The sequence below is a fragment of the Chiloscyllium punctatum genome, chromosome 32 (assembly GCF_047496795.1).
Source record: "Chiloscyllium punctatum isolate Juve2018m chromosome 32, sChiPun1.3, whole genome shotgun sequence".
Taxonomy (NCBI): Eukaryota; Metazoa; Chordata; class Chondrichthyes; order Orectolobiformes; family Hemiscylliidae; genus Chiloscyllium; species Chiloscyllium punctatum.
This window is the reverse complement of record NC_092770.1, coordinates 72,114,501-72,136,969: the sequence shown is the minus strand read 5'-3', so window position 1 is coordinate 72,136,969 and position 22,469 is coordinate 72,114,501. Positions and strand designations below refer to the sequence as shown.

General features: G+C 40.3%; 1 protein-coding gene across 1 annotated transcript in view; it reads left to right on the top strand.

Moving 5' to 3' along the window:
* Positions 1–21,382, top strand: part of LOC140458271 (ankyrin repeat and SOCS box protein 15-like) — a 41,436-nt gene extending 20,054 nt beyond the window's left edge. The window contains exons 6-10 of the mRNA XM_072552673.1: positions 1,670–1,915; positions 2,443–2,614; positions 7,707–8,250; positions 17,140–17,293; positions 19,873–21,382. Of these exons, the coding sequence (XP_072408774.1) occupies positions 1,670–1,915; positions 2,443–2,614; positions 7,707–8,250; positions 17,140–17,293; positions 19,873–20,048 (1,292 nt within the window). The 3' untranslated portion in view covers positions 20,049–21,382. The remainder of the gene's footprint in view (positions 1–1,669; positions 1,916–2,442; positions 2,615–7,706; positions 8,251–17,139; positions 17,294–19,872) is intronic.
* Positions 21,383–22,469: the final 1,087 nt, after the last annotated feature.

Genomic DNA, 22,469 nt, shown 5'->3' with positions numbered 1-22,469 from the left:
AAAATGGTCCCAAGAATGAAAAGCTTTTCAGGACTTTGAGTCTATACTTGATGGAGTTTAGAATAATGAGGGGGTGGGGGGGAATACTGATAGCCTGGACAGAGTAGATGTTGGGAAGATGTTTCCATTGGTAGGAGAGACTAGGAGCTGAGGGCACAGCCTTAGATTAAAGGGAAGACCTTTTAGAATGGAGATAAGGAGAAACTTCTTCAGCCAGGGAGGGGTGAATCTATGGAGTTCATTGCCACAGAAGGCTGTGGAGGCCAGGTCATTGAGTATATTTAAGACTGAGTATCAAGGGGATCAAGGGCTACAGGGATAAAATGGGAGAATGGGGTTGAGAAGCCTGTCAGTCATGATTGAGTCTGCTCCACCATTCCATGAGCTGAATGGCCTAATTTCTCTTCCTATGTCTCATGGTCTTATGAAATTTGTGGAAGGAACCTCTAGGTGGCACTGACCATAATATAATAGAATATAACCCACACTTTTAAAGGGAGAGATAGAATCACATGTAATGGTATTGTAATTGAGTAAAGTGACTACAAAAACATGAGGAAGGAACTGGTTGGAGTTGATTGGAAGAAACGTACTAAGGGCAATAATGGCTGACAAAGGAAGTCAGGGAAGTCAGGGATAGCAAAAAAGCAAAGGAAAAGCATACAGTGTGGTGAAGATCAGTGGGAAGTCAGAGCATTGGGAAATTTTAAAAAACTAACGGAGTTTAAAAAGAAAAATAGTGGAGAAGATGAAACATGAGGGTAAGCTAGCTCATAATATCAAAGAAGATATTACAGGACAGGACTTATACAATTAATGGTAGGCCTGGAGAGTATTGCTGAACAAAGAGACCTAGGGATGCAGATGCATAGTTACTTAAAAGTGGAGTCGCAGGTAGACAGGGTAGTGAAGAAGGCATTTAACATGCTTGCCTTCATTGGTCAGAACTTTGAATGTAGGAGTTGAGATGTCATGTTGCGGCTCTACAAGACATTGGTGAAGCCACTTTTAAAATAGGCATACAATTCTGGTTGCACTTAGAGTCAGTGAATCATAAACCCCTCATGATTTAATAACCCTCTATAAGGTCACTCCTGAGCCTCTGATGTACCAGAGAAAAAAAGACCCCCTTTTCAGCCTTTCCCCACAGCTCAAACTCCCCAGTGCCAGCAACGTCCTTGTAAATCTCTTCTGCAACCTCTCATGTTTAACAAAATCCTTCCCACGGAAGGACAACCAGAATTGTATGCAGAGACCTCCAGCAAGTTAATCGAACACAACTGGCCCTTCATGAAACTGTGCTGACACTGGTGAATTGAGCTTTCTTCATCCAAGTGTATAGTTATCTCCTCCTTTATGATTAATTCCAGCAACTTCCCCACCAGGCCTGTATAATTACCTTTGCCCAACACTATAATTCTCGTATCCAATTCTGTCTTCACTCTTTCAATCTGAATTTGAAACTCTGGCCATTTTAGAATTCCAATTACTGCTACTAACCTCAGGCTTTACTGCCATTTTCTGATATCATCAAGTTTCGTGAAGTCTTACGCAACCTGTTCATCCATTATGAAACCTTTATTCGGTATCAACTTATATTTCAATTGTTAATGTTTGAACAAAATGGTTAATCTTCTTCTTGTGTTCCTGTCTGCTGTATATTTCTAAGCTGTGAGGAAGAATTTGCTTGAGATGGGATCAGTGCTGCTACAACATGGAGCACTTATAAACCGGCCCTGTGTTAGAAGATGGACAGCAATGCATGAAGCAGCCAGACAGGGGCATGATGACATGGTGGCTCTACTGCTGAGGAACAATGGAAGTGTTAATCAAAAGGATGGATACGGAGTAACTCCTGTTGCCACTGCTGCTGCATTTGGACACTGCAGTGTACTGGAGCATCTAATTCATAAAGGTACTATACGAAAGTGGCATTTACATTATTGTGGCCAACAGAAGAACATATGGAGCAGGAGCAGGCCTCTTTGAGCCCACACAGTCATTCAGTAAGATCATATGAAATTTATACCTGAATTCCACCCTCTCCCCATTGCCCATAATTGCTTTACTTTCTACAAATATAGTAATCACAGTCTTCGATATCTCTTAATAAAATTCACAGTCTTGTGAGGTAGAAAATGCCAAAATCCATAATCCTTAGAATGAAGGAATTTCCACTGACCACGATCCTAAAAGGCTGACCCCATATTCTGAAGCAGTGACCATTCAATCAAGCTTTGCCAGCCAGAAAGAAAAACCTGGCATCGACCATGTCGAGACCTTGTAGGATTTCAATAATATCACCTTCTGTGCTTCCAGGCTTGAGAAAGCAGAGCCTCAATGGCTCCTTATATTCCTGGAATCAACCGAGTGAACCTCTAGGAAGTGTGACTATTATTCCGTTTATGTATTTCAATGTGGAATGTGTTATTTTGTCTATAGGAGGTGATGTCCATGTTCAAGCAGACGATGGAGCTTCGGTGTTATTTGAAGCAGCTGAAGGTGGAAATCCAGATTGTATCACTGTTCTGCTCGAGTATGGGGCCAATCCGAATGAAGCAGATAACTCAGGCCATCTTCCAATCCACAGCGCAGCACAGAAGGGGCATTACCTGTGAGTAATAGAAGAACTCTTTAAAACACTAGACATTGAAACCAATACCTTGCTTTGATTTGGCTAATAACTGATTAGTTATTATGCATATTTGGTGGATCTTTGCTATCTTAATTCTAAGAGAGGCTAAGTCATACAAATCAATTAGATTCCAGACTTGGTCTGTGCTGAGTTAACTGACAGAATTCCTATATTTGCCCTCTGCTCCTCTGGGCTATGGATCTGTAATGTAGCATGACTCCTATTTTTGTCAATAACCCTTTGGGACCTGCTGTAAATGCGTTTGTTGTGTGAAGTCAGTACTCAGATTAACTTGATGCCTTATAATTAAGTAGCTTGCTGCAACTTATCATCAAGTCTCACCGGTCATCACTGGTCCATCACTTCTCCAGTGATCAAATGTAGACTGATAGCGCAGTAATTCAACAGGTTGAATTTGTCTTACTTTGCCTGGATAGGACATACCTGGGAAATATTCCATATTGCCAGGAAGATACCATGTTGTAGCTATACTGAAACTTCTTGCCGAGGGACAGGACAAATTCTGGAGCATACTTCTTCACTACTATTAGGCAAATATTGTCAGGATTCATAGCCTTTGCCAGTGTCTTTGACTTATTTCTTGACATCATATGGAATGAATAAAATTGGATTAAGACTCACACTTATGATGTTGAAGACCTCTAGAGGATGTCAACATTGAATATCTGCTTGGCACTTATAGAGATGTACAGAATGGATACAGACCCTTCAGTCCAACCTGTCCATGCCGACCAGATATCCCAACCCAATGTAATCCCACCTGCCAGCACCCGGCCCATATCCCTCCAAACCCTTCCTATTCATATACCCATCCAAATGCCTCTTAAATGCTGCAATTGTACCAGCCTCCACCACTTCCTATGGCAGCTCATTCCATACACGTACCACCCTCCATGTGAAAAAGTGGCCCCTTTTTTATATCTTGCCCCTCTCGCTCTAAACCTATGCCCTCTAGTTCTGAATCCCCGACTCCAGGGAAAAGACTTTGTCTATTTACCCTATCCATGCCCCTCATAATTTTATAAACTTCTATGAGGTCACTCCTCAGCCTCCGACGTTCCAGGAAAAACAGCCCCAACCTGTTCAGCCTCTAGAGACAGGTTGTTTTCCTTGGAGCAGAAGTCTTCCAGAGTCTGGATAGTTGATGATTGATGTATACTGGATAGATGATGCAGATCAGGAGGCAAGGAAGTCCTCATGTTCTGACAATGCAGGAATTGCCCATTAGAAGTTTCATTTTCTGACAATTAGCCAGTATCTGCAATCCTTCATAAAAATCAGCAGAATTGAGTTTGAGCTTGAGATTTACAGAGGGGGCCTGAAACTTGTCTGTTCAGATAGACAGGAAATATGGGAGGAATTAAAAAATGTTTTGAGCCTTGAATCCCTGACTGAAGATGTTTGCAAATGCTTCAGGCTCGGTGTATTACACTCTCTGGGATCCTCCATTGTTTGGGATGGGAATATTTGGGAAGTTGTTCAATTGTTCAAGACTGGATATGGCAGGATTGTGGAGCTTAGGTCTGAACTGTTTGTTGTGGGAATGCTTAGCCTTGTCTATTGCGTGCTGCTTCACCTGCTTGGCATGCAAGAAGTCCTGTGTTCTGGCTTCACCAGATTGCCACTTCAGTTTTGGTTATGTCTGCTGCTGCTCCTGGCATACTTACCTGCAGTCTTTATTGGACCACCAGCGTCAAGCACTTGGGATGGTCATAATGGTAGAGTTGGGATTATGCCAGGTCATGAGATGGTTGGATACAGTTCTGCTGCTGCTGGTGCCCCACGGTGTCTCATAGATACCCAGTATTGGGTTGCTGAATCTGTTCAAAATCTATCCCATTCAGCATGATAATAGCACCACACAACATGATGAAGGATATGCTCATTGTAAAGTGGGGTGCCCTCATTTCCACAAGCACTGTGCTATGGTCAGCCGTAGCATTGAAAGATTCTTCTGCTACAATTAGATTGGTGAGGGTGAGGTCAAGAATACTTGTTCCCTTTGCTGGTTCCCTTAACATGCGCTGCAGGCCCACTCTCACCAACTTGGGCAGTAGTCACACTGTCAAGTTGCTGTTAGTTCTCAGCATTGAAATGCTCTATCCAAAGTACATTCTGTGCCCTTGCTGTCCTCAGTGCTTTCTCCAAGTGATGTTCAACATGCAGGAGAACTGATTCATCAACTGAGGGGTGTTGTAGATAATCAGCAGAAGGTTTTCATGCCCATGTTTGACATGATGCCATGAGACTACATGGGGTCCAGAATCAAAGTTAGGGACTCTGAGAGCAAGTCCATCCTTTGCTGCACTGTCTGATGAGTCTGTCCTAATGGTAGGAAAAGACATACCCAGGGATGAGCATTGTTTGCAAGGTATGGTGCCTTGAGAATGATTACATCCAGTTTTCCCTTGACTTGTTCATGTGACACCTCTCCCAATTTTGACAATTTTACATCCCATATGTTCATAAGGAATAATTTGCAAGGTCAGATTTACTTTGGTCGTTTCCAGTGCTTTGGTCAAAGAGTGACCTATCTAATTTAATTTCTTTTATCAGACTTTATAATGATGTTGAGACAACTGAGTTGGTTGCGAGGCCATTTCAGAGAGCATTTAATATTATACTGAATCAGACCATTTCTCTTCTGTTTATAAATATTTACTAAAACTGCTTCAGATTTTGTCATCTTGCACCATTTTTGTTGCAATAATATCATGTAACTTTCTAAATCATTTCAGTGCAGATTTGGTAAACCAGGATAAAACAATTTGCTTTTTTAAAATTAAAACAGTGCCAGTTAAATGTGCTTTGATGCCGCTTTGCATATTCTTAACATGTGCTTTCTAAGAAGTGCTTTAAATCAAAGTCTTGCCCAAGCTAATATGATCAGCCTGTATCTGCAGCCATGGCAGAAGGCTGCTCAGCAGGCCAGGAATTCATAACTGTGGATGCTGTGAGCAGAGAATAGACAAGGACATTGGAATAGCGGTCAGCTTGTACATCTATCACTAATCCATTGAGTATGTTGAGTGCATACACTTATTTATACCTAAATTATACAGTAAATTACATCCCTCACATAACATACCAAATTGAGCAACAAAATATTTACAATACTTCTCTCTCAAGCCTTTTGAATAAAACTTTAAACAATCCTAGTGGATGCAAAATTTTATTTCTTCTATCATGGGATTGAAGCATCATTGACAAGGCTAGCATTTGTTGCCCATTCCTAATTGCCCTTGAACTGAGTGGCTTGCTAGGCAATTAGAGGGTAGTTAAGACTTCACCACTTTACTGAGGTTTTGGAGTCACAGTTAAGCCAGACCAGCTAAGGATGACAGATTTTCTTCCCTAAACATTTTTATGACAATTGATGATAGTTTCATGGTCACAGTCACTGAGACCAGCTTTATATTCCATGCTATATTAATTTAAATTAAATTTTTATCAGCTACCTGGGTGTGATATGAGCCCATGTCCCCAGAGCGTTTACTCAGGATGTCTGGATCACTATTCCATGGACATTATCACAATGTCACCATCTCGCCTCCCATACAGTCCTTGCTCATAAAGCCCACAGGATTGGTTTTATATTTTACTCAGTATTGCTTTATTGACTTCAAAAGAGACTAAAACCAGGCAGCATTCCACTCAATCCGATATGTTAATTTAAAATTGCTCCCAAATATTTTACCAGAAAAGAATGCGGTTTTGAATCAGGACTTGGTGGTTGTGGATTCCTTGACTTCCTGATACATTGATCTCATATGTTTGGAGACCTGTCATTAACCCTTTGTTCATTCTACTGTATGGAAGGGCACACAGGGGGAAAAAATCTTTGAAGAGGAATTAAGAGCTGTAAGTACCATCATCTTTAATCAGTGCACAATACCATTGATTTTGCAGACATCAACAATACCAACATACCTTTTTCATGTGATGTACATAATGGAATGGGAAAAAATTTAGGCAACATAAACGTCAACTCTTTGAAAGAAATAAAAATTGGTTCCTGGAAAGTCAGAGGCAGTATTTATATCAAGCAGCATCATATGATATAGCTTATGTGCTCTCTATCACTTGATCTCTAAATTAAGATTATTACTATAATTCTACACTTAAAGTCCCAGTTTTTTTTAAAAGTGTTCCTTTTGACAGATATTTTGTTTATGCTGGGATTAATTCCTTCCCGAACCATGAGTGTTAGAGGGTCATGGAGAGTTTGTGATGCATGATGTCAATAAGCAGCAATGTTTACACTGAACAATTAATGAAAAATTGTATGTCAGCAAGCAATTGAAAATACTGATTTAATTTGAGAGGTATAGCATCTAAAAGTAGTGAAATTATATTAAACTTGGTTAAGAAACACTTGCATTTCTGGCCTACATACTATGAAGAAATGGACATAGAAGGTAATCAAAAGCAGCAAAGAGATTTACAAGGATGTAGCCAGGACTGAGAGATTACCAGTATCATGAAAGGTTGAAGATGATGAGCATTCTTTTCTTCAGAGGAAACTTGATGGAGATCTTAAAAAGTTATGAATGATTTGGACGGGCTAGAGTACATATGAAATGTTTCTGCTTCTAGAAGAATCCAGAAGTAAGGGTCATGATTACAAAAAAGTTACACATAAAAACAATAGAGAATTAAGGGGAAATTTCTTACCCAGGGCAGGGGTACAATGTGGAAATCAACCAGAGGAAGAGGTTGAGGTGAATAGCTTTAGACTTGCCTGGTTTCCTTTTGAAGGTATCTATGAGAGAAAGGGAAACAGGAAGATTTATTAGAAGATTGAAATGAGATTGATGAAACAAAAGGAAACTTTTATGTGAACTATAAATACCAACATGGACTAACTGGGCTGAGTGGCCTGACCCTGTGCTATATATTTCTGTAATTCATGTACTGTTAAGATGTCATTTGCAGTCAGTCATCAAGGAACTCAGTGATATAGGCAATGTTAAATCCTGAATTCCCTCTGCAAGATTGAACTCCAATTCATCTGTAAACATGGGCTTAATGCTACATATTTTCTTTGTAGGGCCTTGAAGCTTCTTATTCTAGTTACTCGGAAATCTGCAATAAGGAGAAGTGGGATAAGTCCAATTCATTCAGCTGCTGAAGGAGGCAGTGCCCAGTGCCTTGAATTATTGATTGAAAGTGGATTTGATGTTAATGCACTTTTAGATGAAGAAATATCTGAAAACTATGACGACAAGCGGAGAACTGCCCTATTTATTGCCGTATCTAATAATGATGTTGCATGTACTGAACTCCTGCTTAAAGGAGGTGCATTACCAAACAGAGATCCATTGTCCTGTCTCCTTGTTGCAGTAAGAGCAGGGAATCATGAGCTGGTGAATTTGCTTCTACACCATGGTGCCAATGTGAACAGCTACTTCCTACTGATTAATGACACTCATTTTCCCACTGCTATCCAGTATGCTGTAAATGATGAAATGATGCTGAGACTCTTGCTCAATAATGGCTACAATGTGCAGATTTGTTTTGACTGCGTGCACTCTGAAAATGTTGGAAGATTTCTTCCCTGGCCTATGGTTGAACCAAAGTCCTACATCACCTCAGTAAGTGACCCACTCCTGGTTTGTATTGCTTATGGAAATGAATTGTAGAAGATCCTTTTTACAATGAATTGGTTTAGCTATGTGATTGCATACGACAATACCAGTCAATGGTATCTAATTTCAAAATAATTTGATATACATGAAGTGTTTGAGAAGTTTCTGAGATGTGATAAGGCCAAAGAAAGAAATATTAGCTTACATTTGGATTACACTTTTCACAACCACGCATGTCCCAAAGTGTTTTGAAGCCAATTAAGTGCTTTTGAAGGGTACTTAACACTGTAGTTTAGGAAGCAAAGCAGCTCATTTGCACAACCTGTAATGAAATAAAAAAATTGAGTAGTCTTAATTGAGGGTTAAAATTTGGCCTGGTCATCAGGAAGGTTTGCCAGCACCTATATTTGCCTGAGATGGAAGACAAGTATCTTTTCCATTATTACAGCTCAGCTTCAGTACTCAACTGAAGTCAATCCTAAACTGTCAGTCTGGAATGCATGCTCATTGATTTTCAATTGTTGCTTGAAGTCAGAAACGTCTGAGTCAGGTGAGTATGTGAATACCAAGTCAAGGCAGCAGACAACTAATGAATTTGGTCAAGCAATTGGCTCAGTGGTTAGTACTGCTGCCTTACAGCACCAGGAACCCAGGTTCGATTCCAACCTCGGGCGACTGTGCAAATTCCACACAGACATTCTCCCTATGCCTGTGTGGGTTTCCTCCGGGTGCTCCAGTTTCGGCTCACAGTCCAAAGATGTGCAGGTTAGGTGAATTGGCCACGCTAAATTGCCCATAGTGTTAGGTGCATTAGTCAGAAGGAAATGGGTCTGGGTGGGTTACTCTTCGGAGCATTGGTCTGGACTTGTTGGGCTGAAGGGTCTGTTTCCATACTGTAGGGAACCTAATCTAATCTCAAAATATTACATTACTGATTGACTGATGTTGCTCCTGTCTCCTGGATAGTTTGGAAAGAGCCAGAAACAGAAATGGTCAGGATTGTGCATACCTGGACTGCTGCTGGCTGTAACTGACTGCACCTTAGCCTCGCTGGGGAAGCTATTTTTGTGAAAGATTTCCTCAGACGTTGTCACTGAGATATGCTTCAATTTGCATTTGTCACTCAATGGGTGAGGGTGGGCGTTGTCAGTGTGCATTGGTGAATTTAACTTGGCTAATTTTTCCCTAATATGTTGATCTTCTTTGTTGTGTATTGAGGTAGGATTGATTAATAATCTTATATGAAAAGGTTCCCTGGGGAAGAGTGATCATATTATGAAATGCTTCCATATTAACTTTGGCAGTGATCTATTAATATGCAAAACCAAGACCTTAAATTCAAATTAAGCTAACCTCAGAGTTATCTGGAATGAGTTTGCTAAGACAAATTGAGAAATTAAATTGAAAGGTATGTTAGCAGTGACAAGTAATTACATAAGTTAACCATAATTTTCACTGAAGCAAAAGTGCTACAGCCATGGTTAATAGAGAAGTTAAACAACATAATAAATTTCAAGATGTTTTGTAAAGTTGCCAAAAAAAAGGACAGCAAAACATCTAGTTATCTAAAGTTAACAAAAGATGAACAAGAAAATGATAGAGAGATAAAGAATATGAGAATAAACTGGCAAGAAAAGTAAAAACTGGTAAGTTTTATAAGCATGTAAAATGAAGGAGATAGGTGAAAATAAGTATGGATCTCTCAAAGGCAGGGATACGATAAACTATGATGGTGAACAATGAAATGTAGAGATATTAAACAAATATTTGAGTCAGTCCTCATTGAATTTTGGCACCTTTGTGCCTTTCACAATGAGGTCTGAAAACAGTGCAATTCCATGAACCAGTGCCCATTGTTTCCAACGCAGGCAGCAAACAAACTCTGTGCTAGCTGCTCATTTCCAAGATTGCACTGTTCAGCTCACTCAAGCACATTGTTGAATAGCTGCACCATAAGCAGAAGTGCAAAACTGTGAGAGGCTAACACAATTCACTTTAATCTTTACAACTTGAAGCCTCTAAAAGGAGATGTATATTTCAACTGGAAGTGGTTGGGAAAGAGTTTGTAAGCTGCAGGAAGAGTGATAGTGCAATAGCGGATTCAGTAGACTCCAAGGTTCTCTGACACAGCAGTGAAGGCCTTAGTGCAAAAGGAGGATAGGGGAAGAGGAGACCTTTATCCACAGAGGAAAAATAGCCTCTCTACGCCGACACTGTGAAGGGCAGTGGAAGGTAGATGTCACAGTCAATGCCAGCAGTGTAGTCCTGAAAAACTGGGTACAGTGCTGCAACAGGTAAATGAGTTCTCAAAGTCAATGTATGCATCTTCCAATACCAAATCTCATCAACAATGTCAGTAACTTCACACTCTACTCAGATACCCCCCATCATTCAGCTCCTAAAAGTCTCCATCAATCCGGACTCAGATCTGACATTCATAGATTCACCTCAACCTTATTCACCTCGCATTACTGCAAACCTCATATCAATATCCTATAACTTGCACACAGTGCCAATTATTCAACCATACCAAGCACCACATTCACTTACACTTTCCTCTCTATTGCAGGGCAAGGTGGTTTGTAACTGAACCAGTAAGTATTGGACATGCTCATATTTTGTCTCCCTGGTGGAAGAGATGATGCTGACCACCATTGCAGCAGTCATGACGGAAGGCATAAGCAGCAGTGGGGCATAAACTGTGGGAAATTATGGTATGCTCATATGTAATTTCCTTTCTCATATTCCTGAAACTGCACCCCTCCCCCCAATCCCATTCCTCCTCTGGTAATCACTTCAGATTTCTATATCAAGTATTCTCCAATCTACACTCCCCACCCCACATTCCACCCTTTGTATCCTTCTGCTTTCAGCTCTCCAAGCCAAGCCAGGAGAACAAAATGTAGAAGAGCAGGAAGACAAGTGATGAAGATAAAACTCCAGCACTCTCACTGTGACTTGCTGCTTGCTATCAGCACATATACCGACACTTTAGCTCAGAAGCAGGATCTGTGCAGATGAGGTACTGGGCTGGAGTGGCCTACAACCAAGGAATGGGAGTAAGCACAGCACAAGCACTAGCTTGTCAGGGGGTGAGATCACACATGAGTTTTGCTGCACTCAGGTGAAGACTTTCTTTGGGGTGGCAGCAAGTCAAAGGTTGATGGGTATGCAACCAGAAAAACTTTGTACATTGGCAGGCCTGCTAGAAATCCTGTGGTTGGTGTCACTAACCACATACCACATCCTAGTACCACATTCTGGAAATCATCCTGCTGAAGCATCTGATGATGACTGTCCCCATTTGCATTGCAGCTCAAGCAGAAAACATCCAAGTATGAGTTCTACATGAAAGCTCAGTCTACTATCATTGAAGATTATTATCTTGTGATGCTAACAGTGCTCTCATCATGGTTGCAGGTCCCAGTCTTCAAAGAGTCTTGCAGTGTCTCAGAGCAGCCCTTTATCTCTCAACCCTGGAGGTTCCCTGTCTCATTCCTGATGTAGTGCTTTTGCCTGAAACATCGATTTTCCTGCTCCTTGGATGCTGCCTGACCTGCTGCGCTTTTCCAGCACCACTCTAATCTTGACTCTGATCTCCAGCATCTGCAGTCCTCACTTTCGCATAGCAGCCCAACAGTCTGTCCTCCAGAACATTGCAGGACATGTTAAAGTGTGCCCTGAAGGGTTGGTATTAGTCTCCTGGACCCTGACTGTCCTGTCCACTCAGGATGACAATATTCATTCTCTCACCATGGCTACTTGCTGTGTCCTTGCTGTTGACCTGCCTGCCAGTCCAGATTGCGACCACATATGACGATAGTGCACTCTGAAGCCAAGCCTTCTAGGCCAGAGCTGCATGAAGTTGCTCTACGAGACCACCTGCAGTCTCTCCTACTGAAAATCAGCAGCCTTCAACCAGCCCCAATACAGATACCATCATTGGGATAGGCAAAAACATTTAAACAACAGGCACTGAGAGAATGAACAAAGGTGATTCATTTACATTTATATAACATATTGGATGGTTTGTTTGGCAAAGTTGGTTTGCAATGTTGGCTTTGTTGTGACTTTTACCACAGCGTTCTAATTGTGAACATGTGTAACAGGTAATGGGAAGTTGGGAACGCTTTCACGTGTATCTGTGCACTTAAATGAAATGATACCAGTCCAGCTGGGAAGGGGACTATGGTCATTGCCGCCTCCAGCTCTTCCTTTTCCTCTCCTTTAGCTGTTTGCCATATAACCGATGGCAAGGGTTATTCTCCTCGTGATGGTATACAGAATGCAGTAGACAACAATAAGTGATAACTAGAGTACTGTAGGGTTCCTCCTCAGTGAGCCAAGCAGTGGATGTCTTATTTACACATTCCAGTAGTCTATTTAATGAGAGTTTGTGTGGGGGTATGATCCTGGTTTTGTACATATTGTGTGTGTGTGTGTATATTATATATATTATTATATAGATAGATAGATAGATTAATAATGGAGTCATGAGCCAACTGGTCAGTGGACAGCCTTTGTCACCCAGGAACAGAAGTCTGGTGATAGCATGAAAGACTGGCCCAGTATAAAATCTTCATGATCATTGCCAGGCTAGTAGGCATTGACTTGCACAGTGTTCTGTATTTACTCACATCACCTGGATATAGAGGGAATGGATCCTGTTGAGTTTACAGTGCATTGCTGAATGTATGTTCAGCATAAAGCAAGATGCATAGTCAGTGGGAACTGGCTTCTCGCACAATGGGGAAGTCCACTAAAATTGTGTATTTGTTCCATCTTATCTCTCTGGAAAGAGTGGATGCAATGTAATCTTTTCTTTGTGCACATGGCACGTCAATAACCTCTCTAATACAACTCTTGAAGTCAGAATGAAAGCTTCCACAACGTGCCAAATCTCTCACTGTACCTTTTCAGTAGCAGTGCAAATCATGACATCCTGCTCCTAACTCAGCAATATCCAGTGGGAATCAATCAGCAATAACCTGAAAATAGGTCTTCCTTTACAGAACATTTTTGGACAATAGATGCTGCTGAGGAATGGCTATTCAGCTATGCTGAATTAAGACAGAGCATAATCTGGACCATTCAGGTTCAAATAACTGTTACTCAGTTCGCTGGATGACTGGGTTGTGATACAGAGTGATGCCAACATCATGCTTTCAATTTCTGCACTGGTTGAGGTTACTATGAAGGACTCTCCTTCTCTCCCTCTCCCGTAACCTGAGGTGTGGTGAGCCTCACTTAATGAACAACCAGTTATCTCTCCCCAATGAGAGAACAATCATAGAGTCATAGAGCTGTACAGCATGGAAACAGACCCTTTGGTCCAAGTCATCCATGCCAACCAAATACTCTAAATTAACCTAGTCCCATTTGCCAGTATATGGCCCATGTCCCTCTAAACCCTTCCTATATATATACTTATCTAAATGCCTCTTAAATGTCGTAATTATACCTGCTTCCACCACATCCTCTGGTGGCTCACTTCCATACGCCCACCATCCTCTGTGTGAAAACATTGCCCCTTAGGTCCCTTTTAAATCTTTCCCCTGTCACCCATAATCTTATACCCTCTAGTTCTGGACTTCCACACCTCAGGGAAAAGACCTTGTATTCTGGGACTATGGAGATTTTACCTTTGCCTTTACACACTGAGTCACATGAACCTGGGACCTACTCATAATACTGCTGAGTTGCTCCCAGGCACCCACACTCACAACTTCATCAAGATGATATCAGCACAACTGCCATCAAAAATATACTTGTGCAGACAACATCTTTCAAACCTAATAATGCTAGATTTATGGTTCCTGTCCAAATTAATTTAGTAGTCATGTTTAAAATGCTGGGGAAGGGTCTGATGATTGTGAAAAACCTGAAGTAATATTAGTAAAAACAAAGTACTGAAGAAATTAATGGGAATAAAACTGAACAAATTCCTGGACTCTATTGTATTCACTATAGGGTTTTAAGAGTTGTTTACAGAGATAGTGAATGAATTGATTTTGATCTTCCAGAATTGACAAAAAGGAGGGCAAGAGAAAATAGGGAGCAATAGGGCAATTAATCTGACATCCACTGAGAAAGTCTTTCATCTGTAAAGACCCAGTTACAAAGCACTAGGAATTTCATTACATGATAAAACAAAGTCACCAAGTTTTGTGAAAGGGAAATAAATAATTCTGTAATGGTTTTTTGATGATGTATTGAGTAATGTAGATAAGGAGAAACCAGTAGATATAATATATTTAAATTTTGAGAAGGCATTTGATAAGATTCCATGGAAAGGGTTGTTAGGAATTACTGGTAATGTGTTAGAATGGATCAAGGATTGATTACCAGGTAGAAAACAGTAAATAGAATGAATGGTTCATTTTCAGGATGGTGGAATGTATCTTACTGAGCACTATATGAAGCTTGGTCTTAACTGTTCATAGTGAATATTAATGACTTAGATGAGGAGACTGGTTGTAGTATATCTAGGCTTGGTGATGATACTATGTAGGAAACTAGGTGGGAAATAAGGTAGGCTGTGAGGAGGAGATAAAAGGCTAAAAAGGGATACAGACTGATTAGGGAATTGGGGAAGAAGGTGGCAGATGGAGACTAATGTAGGAAAGCGTAAATTATCCACTTCTGCAGGAAGAATGGAAATATAGATTTTTTTTCAAAGATGGGGGTAGTGCATATTGAATTCAGAGGCACTTGAGTCCGTTATACAAGAACCACAGAAAGTTAACGTGCTGGTCTAGGAAGTGATGAGAAAAGCAAATGGCATGCTCGCACTTCTTATAAAGGGGTTTCAATAAAAGGATGACCAAGTCTTGCTGCAACATTTGATCAGAAGTACAGTGTACTTTCCTTCGATGTACAACAAAAGGATGAGTAGACTGATTTCTGGGATGAGTGAGCTGTCCCATAAGGTGAGTTGACAGAATGGGCCTATTTTCTTCAGAGTTTAGAAGGAAAGATTATTTTATTGAAACGTCTAAAGTTCTTTGAGCTCTCAGTAAAGCAGATACATCTCAAGGTCATAACTCAGAATGAGGCAGCAGCCATTTAGATCTGAGATAAAGAATTTATTCACTCAGAAATACAAATTTTTGAAGTTCTCTAGTAGAGGATGCTCAACTAATAAGTGTCTGTGATTGCTAGGATCTGAGGCATGGGGGTAAAATGGGAAAATGGATTGTTGTATAACCTTAGCCGTGACGTTATTAAAAGTGGCTACATGGCTGATTCATGTTCTTATTTTGTATGCTGTTCTTCCTCCTCCAAACAGTAGAGTGACTTCCAACTGAGATTTGGAAGACCACTAATTCGATTGAAATGATGACAAACCTCACTGACAACAGTGTGAGTTAGAAAACACCAAAATCAACAAGGTTGCGAAAAACAAACATTAAATAGCTATGACAACTGAATTTTCAACTTGTGATCCAGATATGTTTACTTAACCAAGCACTTCATCTGTTCAGAATATGCCTAACCCTGATATGTGCTCATTTCCACATGATTTGTTTTATTTTTACATGTTGTTTTAACGTTGTTACTCATTTTTGAAGAGTCATCAGCTCTGGAGGTGAGTTTGGAATTGGTGGTGGTATCCTTGGCAGAAGGTTGCAGGGAGGAGATCCTGCCATTTTTCCACCTCTCTCGGATTAAGTCTGGGGCAGAAGGCTTCTGGGCAGCAGTGTATTCTACCAGAAGCAGGTGGGAATCTCGCCATCCTGACAGACTGCCCAGTAAACCCTGCTGAGTTTGACTGCAGCCTTCTTGAAGGAGGAGGGCTCCTCATTCATAGGTACCCTGTGCCCAACACAGTATCCTGGCATCAGAAAAGGGGGAGGGAGTGGGGACCACAAGAAGCCAATCACCCCACAATTGCTGTCAATCTCCTTCCGCATCTATCAATCCGTCCCTTGGAACTCCATGCCTCCACCTACCAGACTCTGGAGGATTTAGTACAAATCCTGTGTTTAGGTCCTAATGCAATATTGGCGGTGCCCACTGCTTCTCATTATATGCCCATATTCACTAGCCTCTGAATGACCAGCAGCTGTCAGGACTGGGATGGCCACCCTACTGGGTTGTTAATTCAGTGGGTGATGCGAGACTGTCCAGGTAAATGCTTAATTACATTGTACTAGCACCAGAAAAACAACATAGAACTCCCATCCATGCTTTATCTGCATTGCTGATATTGCAACTAAATTCCATCCATTGTCTTTGTCCTCTACAACAAACTGTGTTCCCACAACTCCTATTCAATTCCCCCTTCACTTTCTTAGACTAAACCAAACTGTTTGAAACATCAGATACTTCATATCTTCTCCATCACAACCATTACCTACTTTCTAACAATGCCTGCCTGTACTCTGCCTCAGTTTATTTGCTGTTAAAATTCCCAACTATGTTCTTGTTACCTGTAGATTTGATGCTTCCAGTGTTCCCTTACAATAGGGATATGGCTAGCCTACCACCTGTGCCCTTCATAAACTTGAGCTCATCAGCAACTCTGTCCACATCCTAATTTACCTCAAGTTCTACTCTTTGCTCTCGATCTACTAATGCCCCAATTTTACGAATACTATCCCACTGTTCAAGTGCCTGTTATTTAGGCACTTGAATCTTTCCAATTTTTAATTTCTCTCCAATTCTGACCTGTTACACACTTCCCAATCCCTTTAGCTGTGCCTTTGGCTGCCCTGGACATTGAGATTCCCTCCTTAAACACCTCTGCCTCTCTACCTCACTGTCCTCCTTTCAGACTCTTCTTGGCCAGATTTTTAGTCAACCTTCCTAATTTCTCCATCGTTAGCACAATGCTTAATTGTGTATGTGTGTCCATGTTTTTGACATTCTCCTGTTCTTTACTGTTGTTTGTAGTTTTGTGAGTTCATCACCGTCTCCTGGTTAAATCATTTGGTCGGCAGGGTGGTGCGTGTACTAATAGATTACGTGGATTACGTTCCCTTCTGCGTGAAATTAAAGCCTGTTCTTGAGAAGCAAAAGGAGTGGCCTGAGATCCGTGATATCATGGGTAAATCAGCTTTCATTCTGTTCCCTTGCCAGAAAATTATGGTGCATGGAGTGAAAAGGGCTTAAAATGGTGGAGAAACTCAACATGCAAAACATCACAAAACAGTTGGTTTTTCTGAGTGCAGTATGCTTCAGATCTGATTTGGCTGGAATCATTGTTTCCTCTGACTCAAATCGAATGAACAGCAGCAATCATGAGATTTCTCAATGTGTCTAGCTCCAACAACACTCAAAAAGCTTTACATCATTCAGAATAAAGCAGCCAGCATGATTGGCACCCCATCCACCACCTTCAACATTCACTTCCTTCATCAAGTAATGCACTGTGGCAGAAATGTTTACCATCTTCAAGATACACTGCATTAGTCATTGGGATGTACAGCGTGGATCAGACCCTATAGTCCAACTTGTCCATGCTGACCAGATATCCCAACCCAATCTAATTCATTTGCCAGCATTTGGCCTATGTCCTTCTGAACCCTTCCTATTCCTGTACCCACACAGATACATTTTACATGTTATAATTGTACCAGCCTCCACCACTTCACCTGGCAGTTTATTCCACACTCTCACCACCCTTTGTGTGAAAAAAGCTGTCCCTTAGGTCCCTTTTAAATCAGTAAATTACTAAGGTTTCTTCCGTAGCACCTTTCAATAATCCTTTACCATCCAGAAGGACAAAGGTAGCAGATGCATGGGAATGCCACCATTTCCAAGTTTCATTTTCTTTCACGCACCATCCTGAATTGGAATTACATTCCTTTACTGTTGCAGAATCAAGATATTTGCTGAACAGCACAGTACGTGTCCCAATAGCCCAGGGATTGCAGCAGTCCAAGAATGAAACATCTTCTCCAGGGTAAAGAGGGATGGGCTACAGATTTTGGCCTTGCTCACATCCCAGTTCGGAATAATAACTTCTTAAAAAATGATTAAATTGTTATCTTTGAGATACTGAGCTTTGACAGCCAAAGTGTGCACTGTGAGATGCACAGGGGGGTATCCATTATAAGGGGGTATGCACCACAAGGGGATATCCACCACAAGGGGGGACAATAAAGAGCCAGAGAAGGCTCTTTCTCTTGCCTAATCATGGGGCAGAAAAACTGAGGCAACGTTGTGGAATAGTTCATTGCTCTGAGTTTGCAAACCGCTTTGCCTAAATGGCAGCCTAGCTCCATAGTCATCAATATGGTCGAGCCCCTTAGAGGCCTAGCTGTGATCTGTATCACTGCCTGTAACTGTCAGAGAAGCTTTACTGGATGATTTCAGAAGCAAATGCAGCAGGCAGCTTGCATTTTGCTGCCTAATCTTGACAATCTCCAATTTGGTTAAAGCAGATCCCAACATATGTACATTTAAATGTCTGTGCACAGCTCTGTTCACTGGCAGCAAAATATTTGCATTGTTTCTCATGTAGGTGAATTTTAAGTCAAACCCCACAGTATCTCTCACCGTGCTTCAGTTTGTTTGCAGCTCTATTTGTCAAGACTTGGAAGAATATGTTTAGACTGTCACCTGCAGGACCCAGTTGTCACCTTCTCAGAAGCTGGCTTCATGTTCATTAGGTTTTGCATCAGCACAGAGCCAGGATGATGGCTTTAGACTTGAGGCATGTCTGTGCTATCAAACAATGTAATTAGAGTTTCAGTATTGGAGGGAAATTTGAGGAAAGCATTTTACAAAGATTACCTGCAATTCTCTGCCACCTGTACAAGTGTGGGGAAGTTAGAGTGAAAGATTCTATGTTTCCACAATTTGTGATAATATAGTAAAGTTTATGTTCCCTTTCTTCTATTGAAATGATGCATTATTGCAGGATCATTAAAAAAAAGCTTAATAGTCTATTCAAGTAATATAGCATATTTAACGCAGAAAAATTACTGCTTTTTGAGAGCCCTGAAATTTTCCAAACACAGACATTAGCAGAATAGCTGTAACATGGAGATGTTTAAAACTTACACTAAACCTTTTTTTAAATTACCAGTTCACAGTTATCATGAATATTGCTTTCCATAGGTTCATTTTGAACTTTTTCTAAAGATTGAAATGAAATGATATCATTACAAAATCCTGCTCAGCTGAAGACGTTTAACAAACAGTGAAAGCTGATAACAATCTCTGCTGGTATTAATCCAGCTTATTCATCTGTTGGGCTCATTCACTCTTCCAGGTCACATTTTTCCCCAAGTCTTTTTTTTAACTTGTATTGTGGTGCAGTGGTAGCATCCTTACCTCAGGTCCAGAAGCTCTAGGTTTAAATGCTATGCCCCCATTTTGCTTTACTTTGCCCATGATGTAAACCAATTCAATGGAAATCAATTGGCCCAACCTTTAGAAATTAGGGCAGCAGAAAAGGCAGAGAGAATGATACACTTTACAAAACAAAAAATCCATTAGCGTCTCCCAAATTTGATTGCAAAATTATGCAATATATGAATATATTGCTACCTTACTGACTGCAACGCTGTGAGCTCAGATTTTCTTTTACACTTTTGAACCCTCTTTGGCACTAATGGAGGTCTGGTTAAAATTCACTGACTGGAAAATAATATTGGAACAACTTTGATTTTCTTGCAGAAAACCCTCGTTGTTTGAAGCATTTGTGTCGACTAAAAATTCGCAAACATGTGGGACAAAGACGACTGCAAAACCGAGCATGTTTAGCAATGCTTCCTCTGCCTCCAGTGCTGGTGGAATATATCTTATATAAGGAATATGACCTGTATGGAAGAGGTCTTGACTTGCAGTATTAGAAATGGAAATTGCAATCACTTGTGTCTTGGTGTCAGTGCCAAAGTTGGTACCCATTTTTGACTTTAAGAAAGCATTTGGCATAACACAGACGGTTTACCAACTGCAATAACAAATATACTTCATCTCTCTGAATAAGCCAGCACTGCAACAAATGATATCCCCATAGCTTTAAGTGTTGGAAGACTGCTGATTGAACTGCTTTGCAATTAAAATATTTGCAATTCGCACAAGGCTGAAAATACAGGGCTTTCCAAATTTGCCACACCTAAAGTTTTTTTTTAAACAGTCACTCATGCATGCCCAATAGAGAAACCTCCACCAGTATTTTTGCAATATTAAATGTTAATGAGATATCATAGCTACACTGGAACCTTCGTAATAAAATTAACTCTGTCAGATACAATCCTTTCATTTGGTGAAAGCTTTTGTTGCATGTTTTTTAATCCGATACCATTTTCAATGTTAGCTTTAAGTGCAATCACTCCAACACCAAAGTTGTATCATCTGGAGTAAATGTCCTTTCCAGTCTTCCAGTTTTCTCCCTATTTTTGCAGACTCTAGTACCACTGGTGCTGTATTACACTGCTTTCAGTGATCATTGCTCTCTGATATGTTGTCTAGCGTGTGAACTCTGACATTAATTAGTGACAGGATGTTTAACAAGGATGTAGAGCACATCTTCACCAGATGTCCATGCTAAGCATGTATACTCCAAGATAATTAGCAAAAATTAAAGCAAAGGGAGTTAGCTTGCATTCGTATGGGCTGGCTAAAGAGTAATATGGAATGTGAAATATAATTTGGGTTTCTCTACAAGCTCCCAGATGAATCTAATCTGGTTTTAAGTGTGCAATTGGTACCAAAAGTAGTAACTGTATTTCAGGACTACCTCATTGTCATAAAGCATTTTGGGAACATCCTGTGAAAGGCACTACTGTCTATAATTAATGCATTTTTTGGCAGTATATACAGCAAAGCCTTTTAATAATATTCAGTTACTGACATTGGCAATCCAGTTTATATTAAATGACCAATACTTAAATGACTGTTCCCTCTGCTTGATAGAGAAAACAAGATGCTGGTAGAGGGTTCATATTTGACAGAGTTACCCCTATAGCCAAGAATAGATAAGCCTCACCCAAGGATGGATAAAAATTCAAGTTGGTACAGAAGCCAAGTGCTCAGCCTGTGCAGTCACTGGGATGAAACTGTATCTTATATCTTCATTCAGCAGGTCCCCTAATAGCAATATACTCCCAACAAATCACTCCTCACTTTGCCATTTGCGTCATGCTGAGATACTAATAGTCTACAGGAACTGTTAATCTTCTCAAACCACACATCCACAAATATTGATGAATGTTTAGAAAAATAAGATTTCTCTTTCTAAGAACTGTTTCTCAATTAAACAGTGTTTCTTTTCTTAAATGTTATGTTATGCAAAGAGTTCTCTTACAATCTTGCTTCTTTGTTTTGTATAAGTATGTTTTACTGATTGTGTTCAAGAAGTAAATGTAGAAAAAAAATATTTATTTTGTGCTAAAAGATTTGCATTTGCTTATTTCTGAAATATTCTACTATTATTTTCAATTATTTTATTTTTCTGGATTGTTAGTTCTAACATCAAGTGAGCTAATGCATTGATTTGCCTGTGCTGTTCTACATGTTTCCGTTTGAAAACAGGATGTTGAGAAGAATAACTAACTTGCCAGCTCCTTTTATGCCTGGATCAGAATTTCAATAGATTGTTATTTAAAGCAGATTGTAAACAAGTCTGTTTACAAAATATCTGAAGACACTTAACAAAAATAACTGTTTTCCATCAAATTGACTAATCTTTTAATCTGTGATGTGCCCTTCAGGTGGAATTCATGGGTGTATTACTGGCATCAAGCCCCAGAGTACAATTGCTCTGTATTGGATGAGGACTGAATTACAGCACATAATTTGCGACATTAAGTAAATATTATGACTCCATATGTAAAAAGTGGACTGGCCTGTTCAAGGTCAGATCTGCGTTAGATTTAATTGTTGTGTTAAGAAATATATCTTATTGTTCAGATATTTTCATGACATAGTTAGGTTCACCATTTTGTAAAAGGGTTTTGTGTAAATTATTGTTAGAAACGAAAATCGCTTCTTAATAATCGCTCTAGACAAATTCAGGAAAACAAAGTTTTATTAGCAAGTCTGCAGAGTCGGGCAGCCTTCTGAGTAAAAGGCGCGCTGAGGCTTACAAAGTTTCTCATTATATACAGTACAAATCCCTCCCCTCCTTGGCTCTAACAAGCCATGAGGTTCACATTCTTAAAAACATCATTATTCTTCGATTTACACCCTTATCACAAAGTCTGCAACAAATGCCTCCAGACCCTCCCCTCCCTGGCTCTAACGAGCCATGAGGTTCACATTCTTAAAAA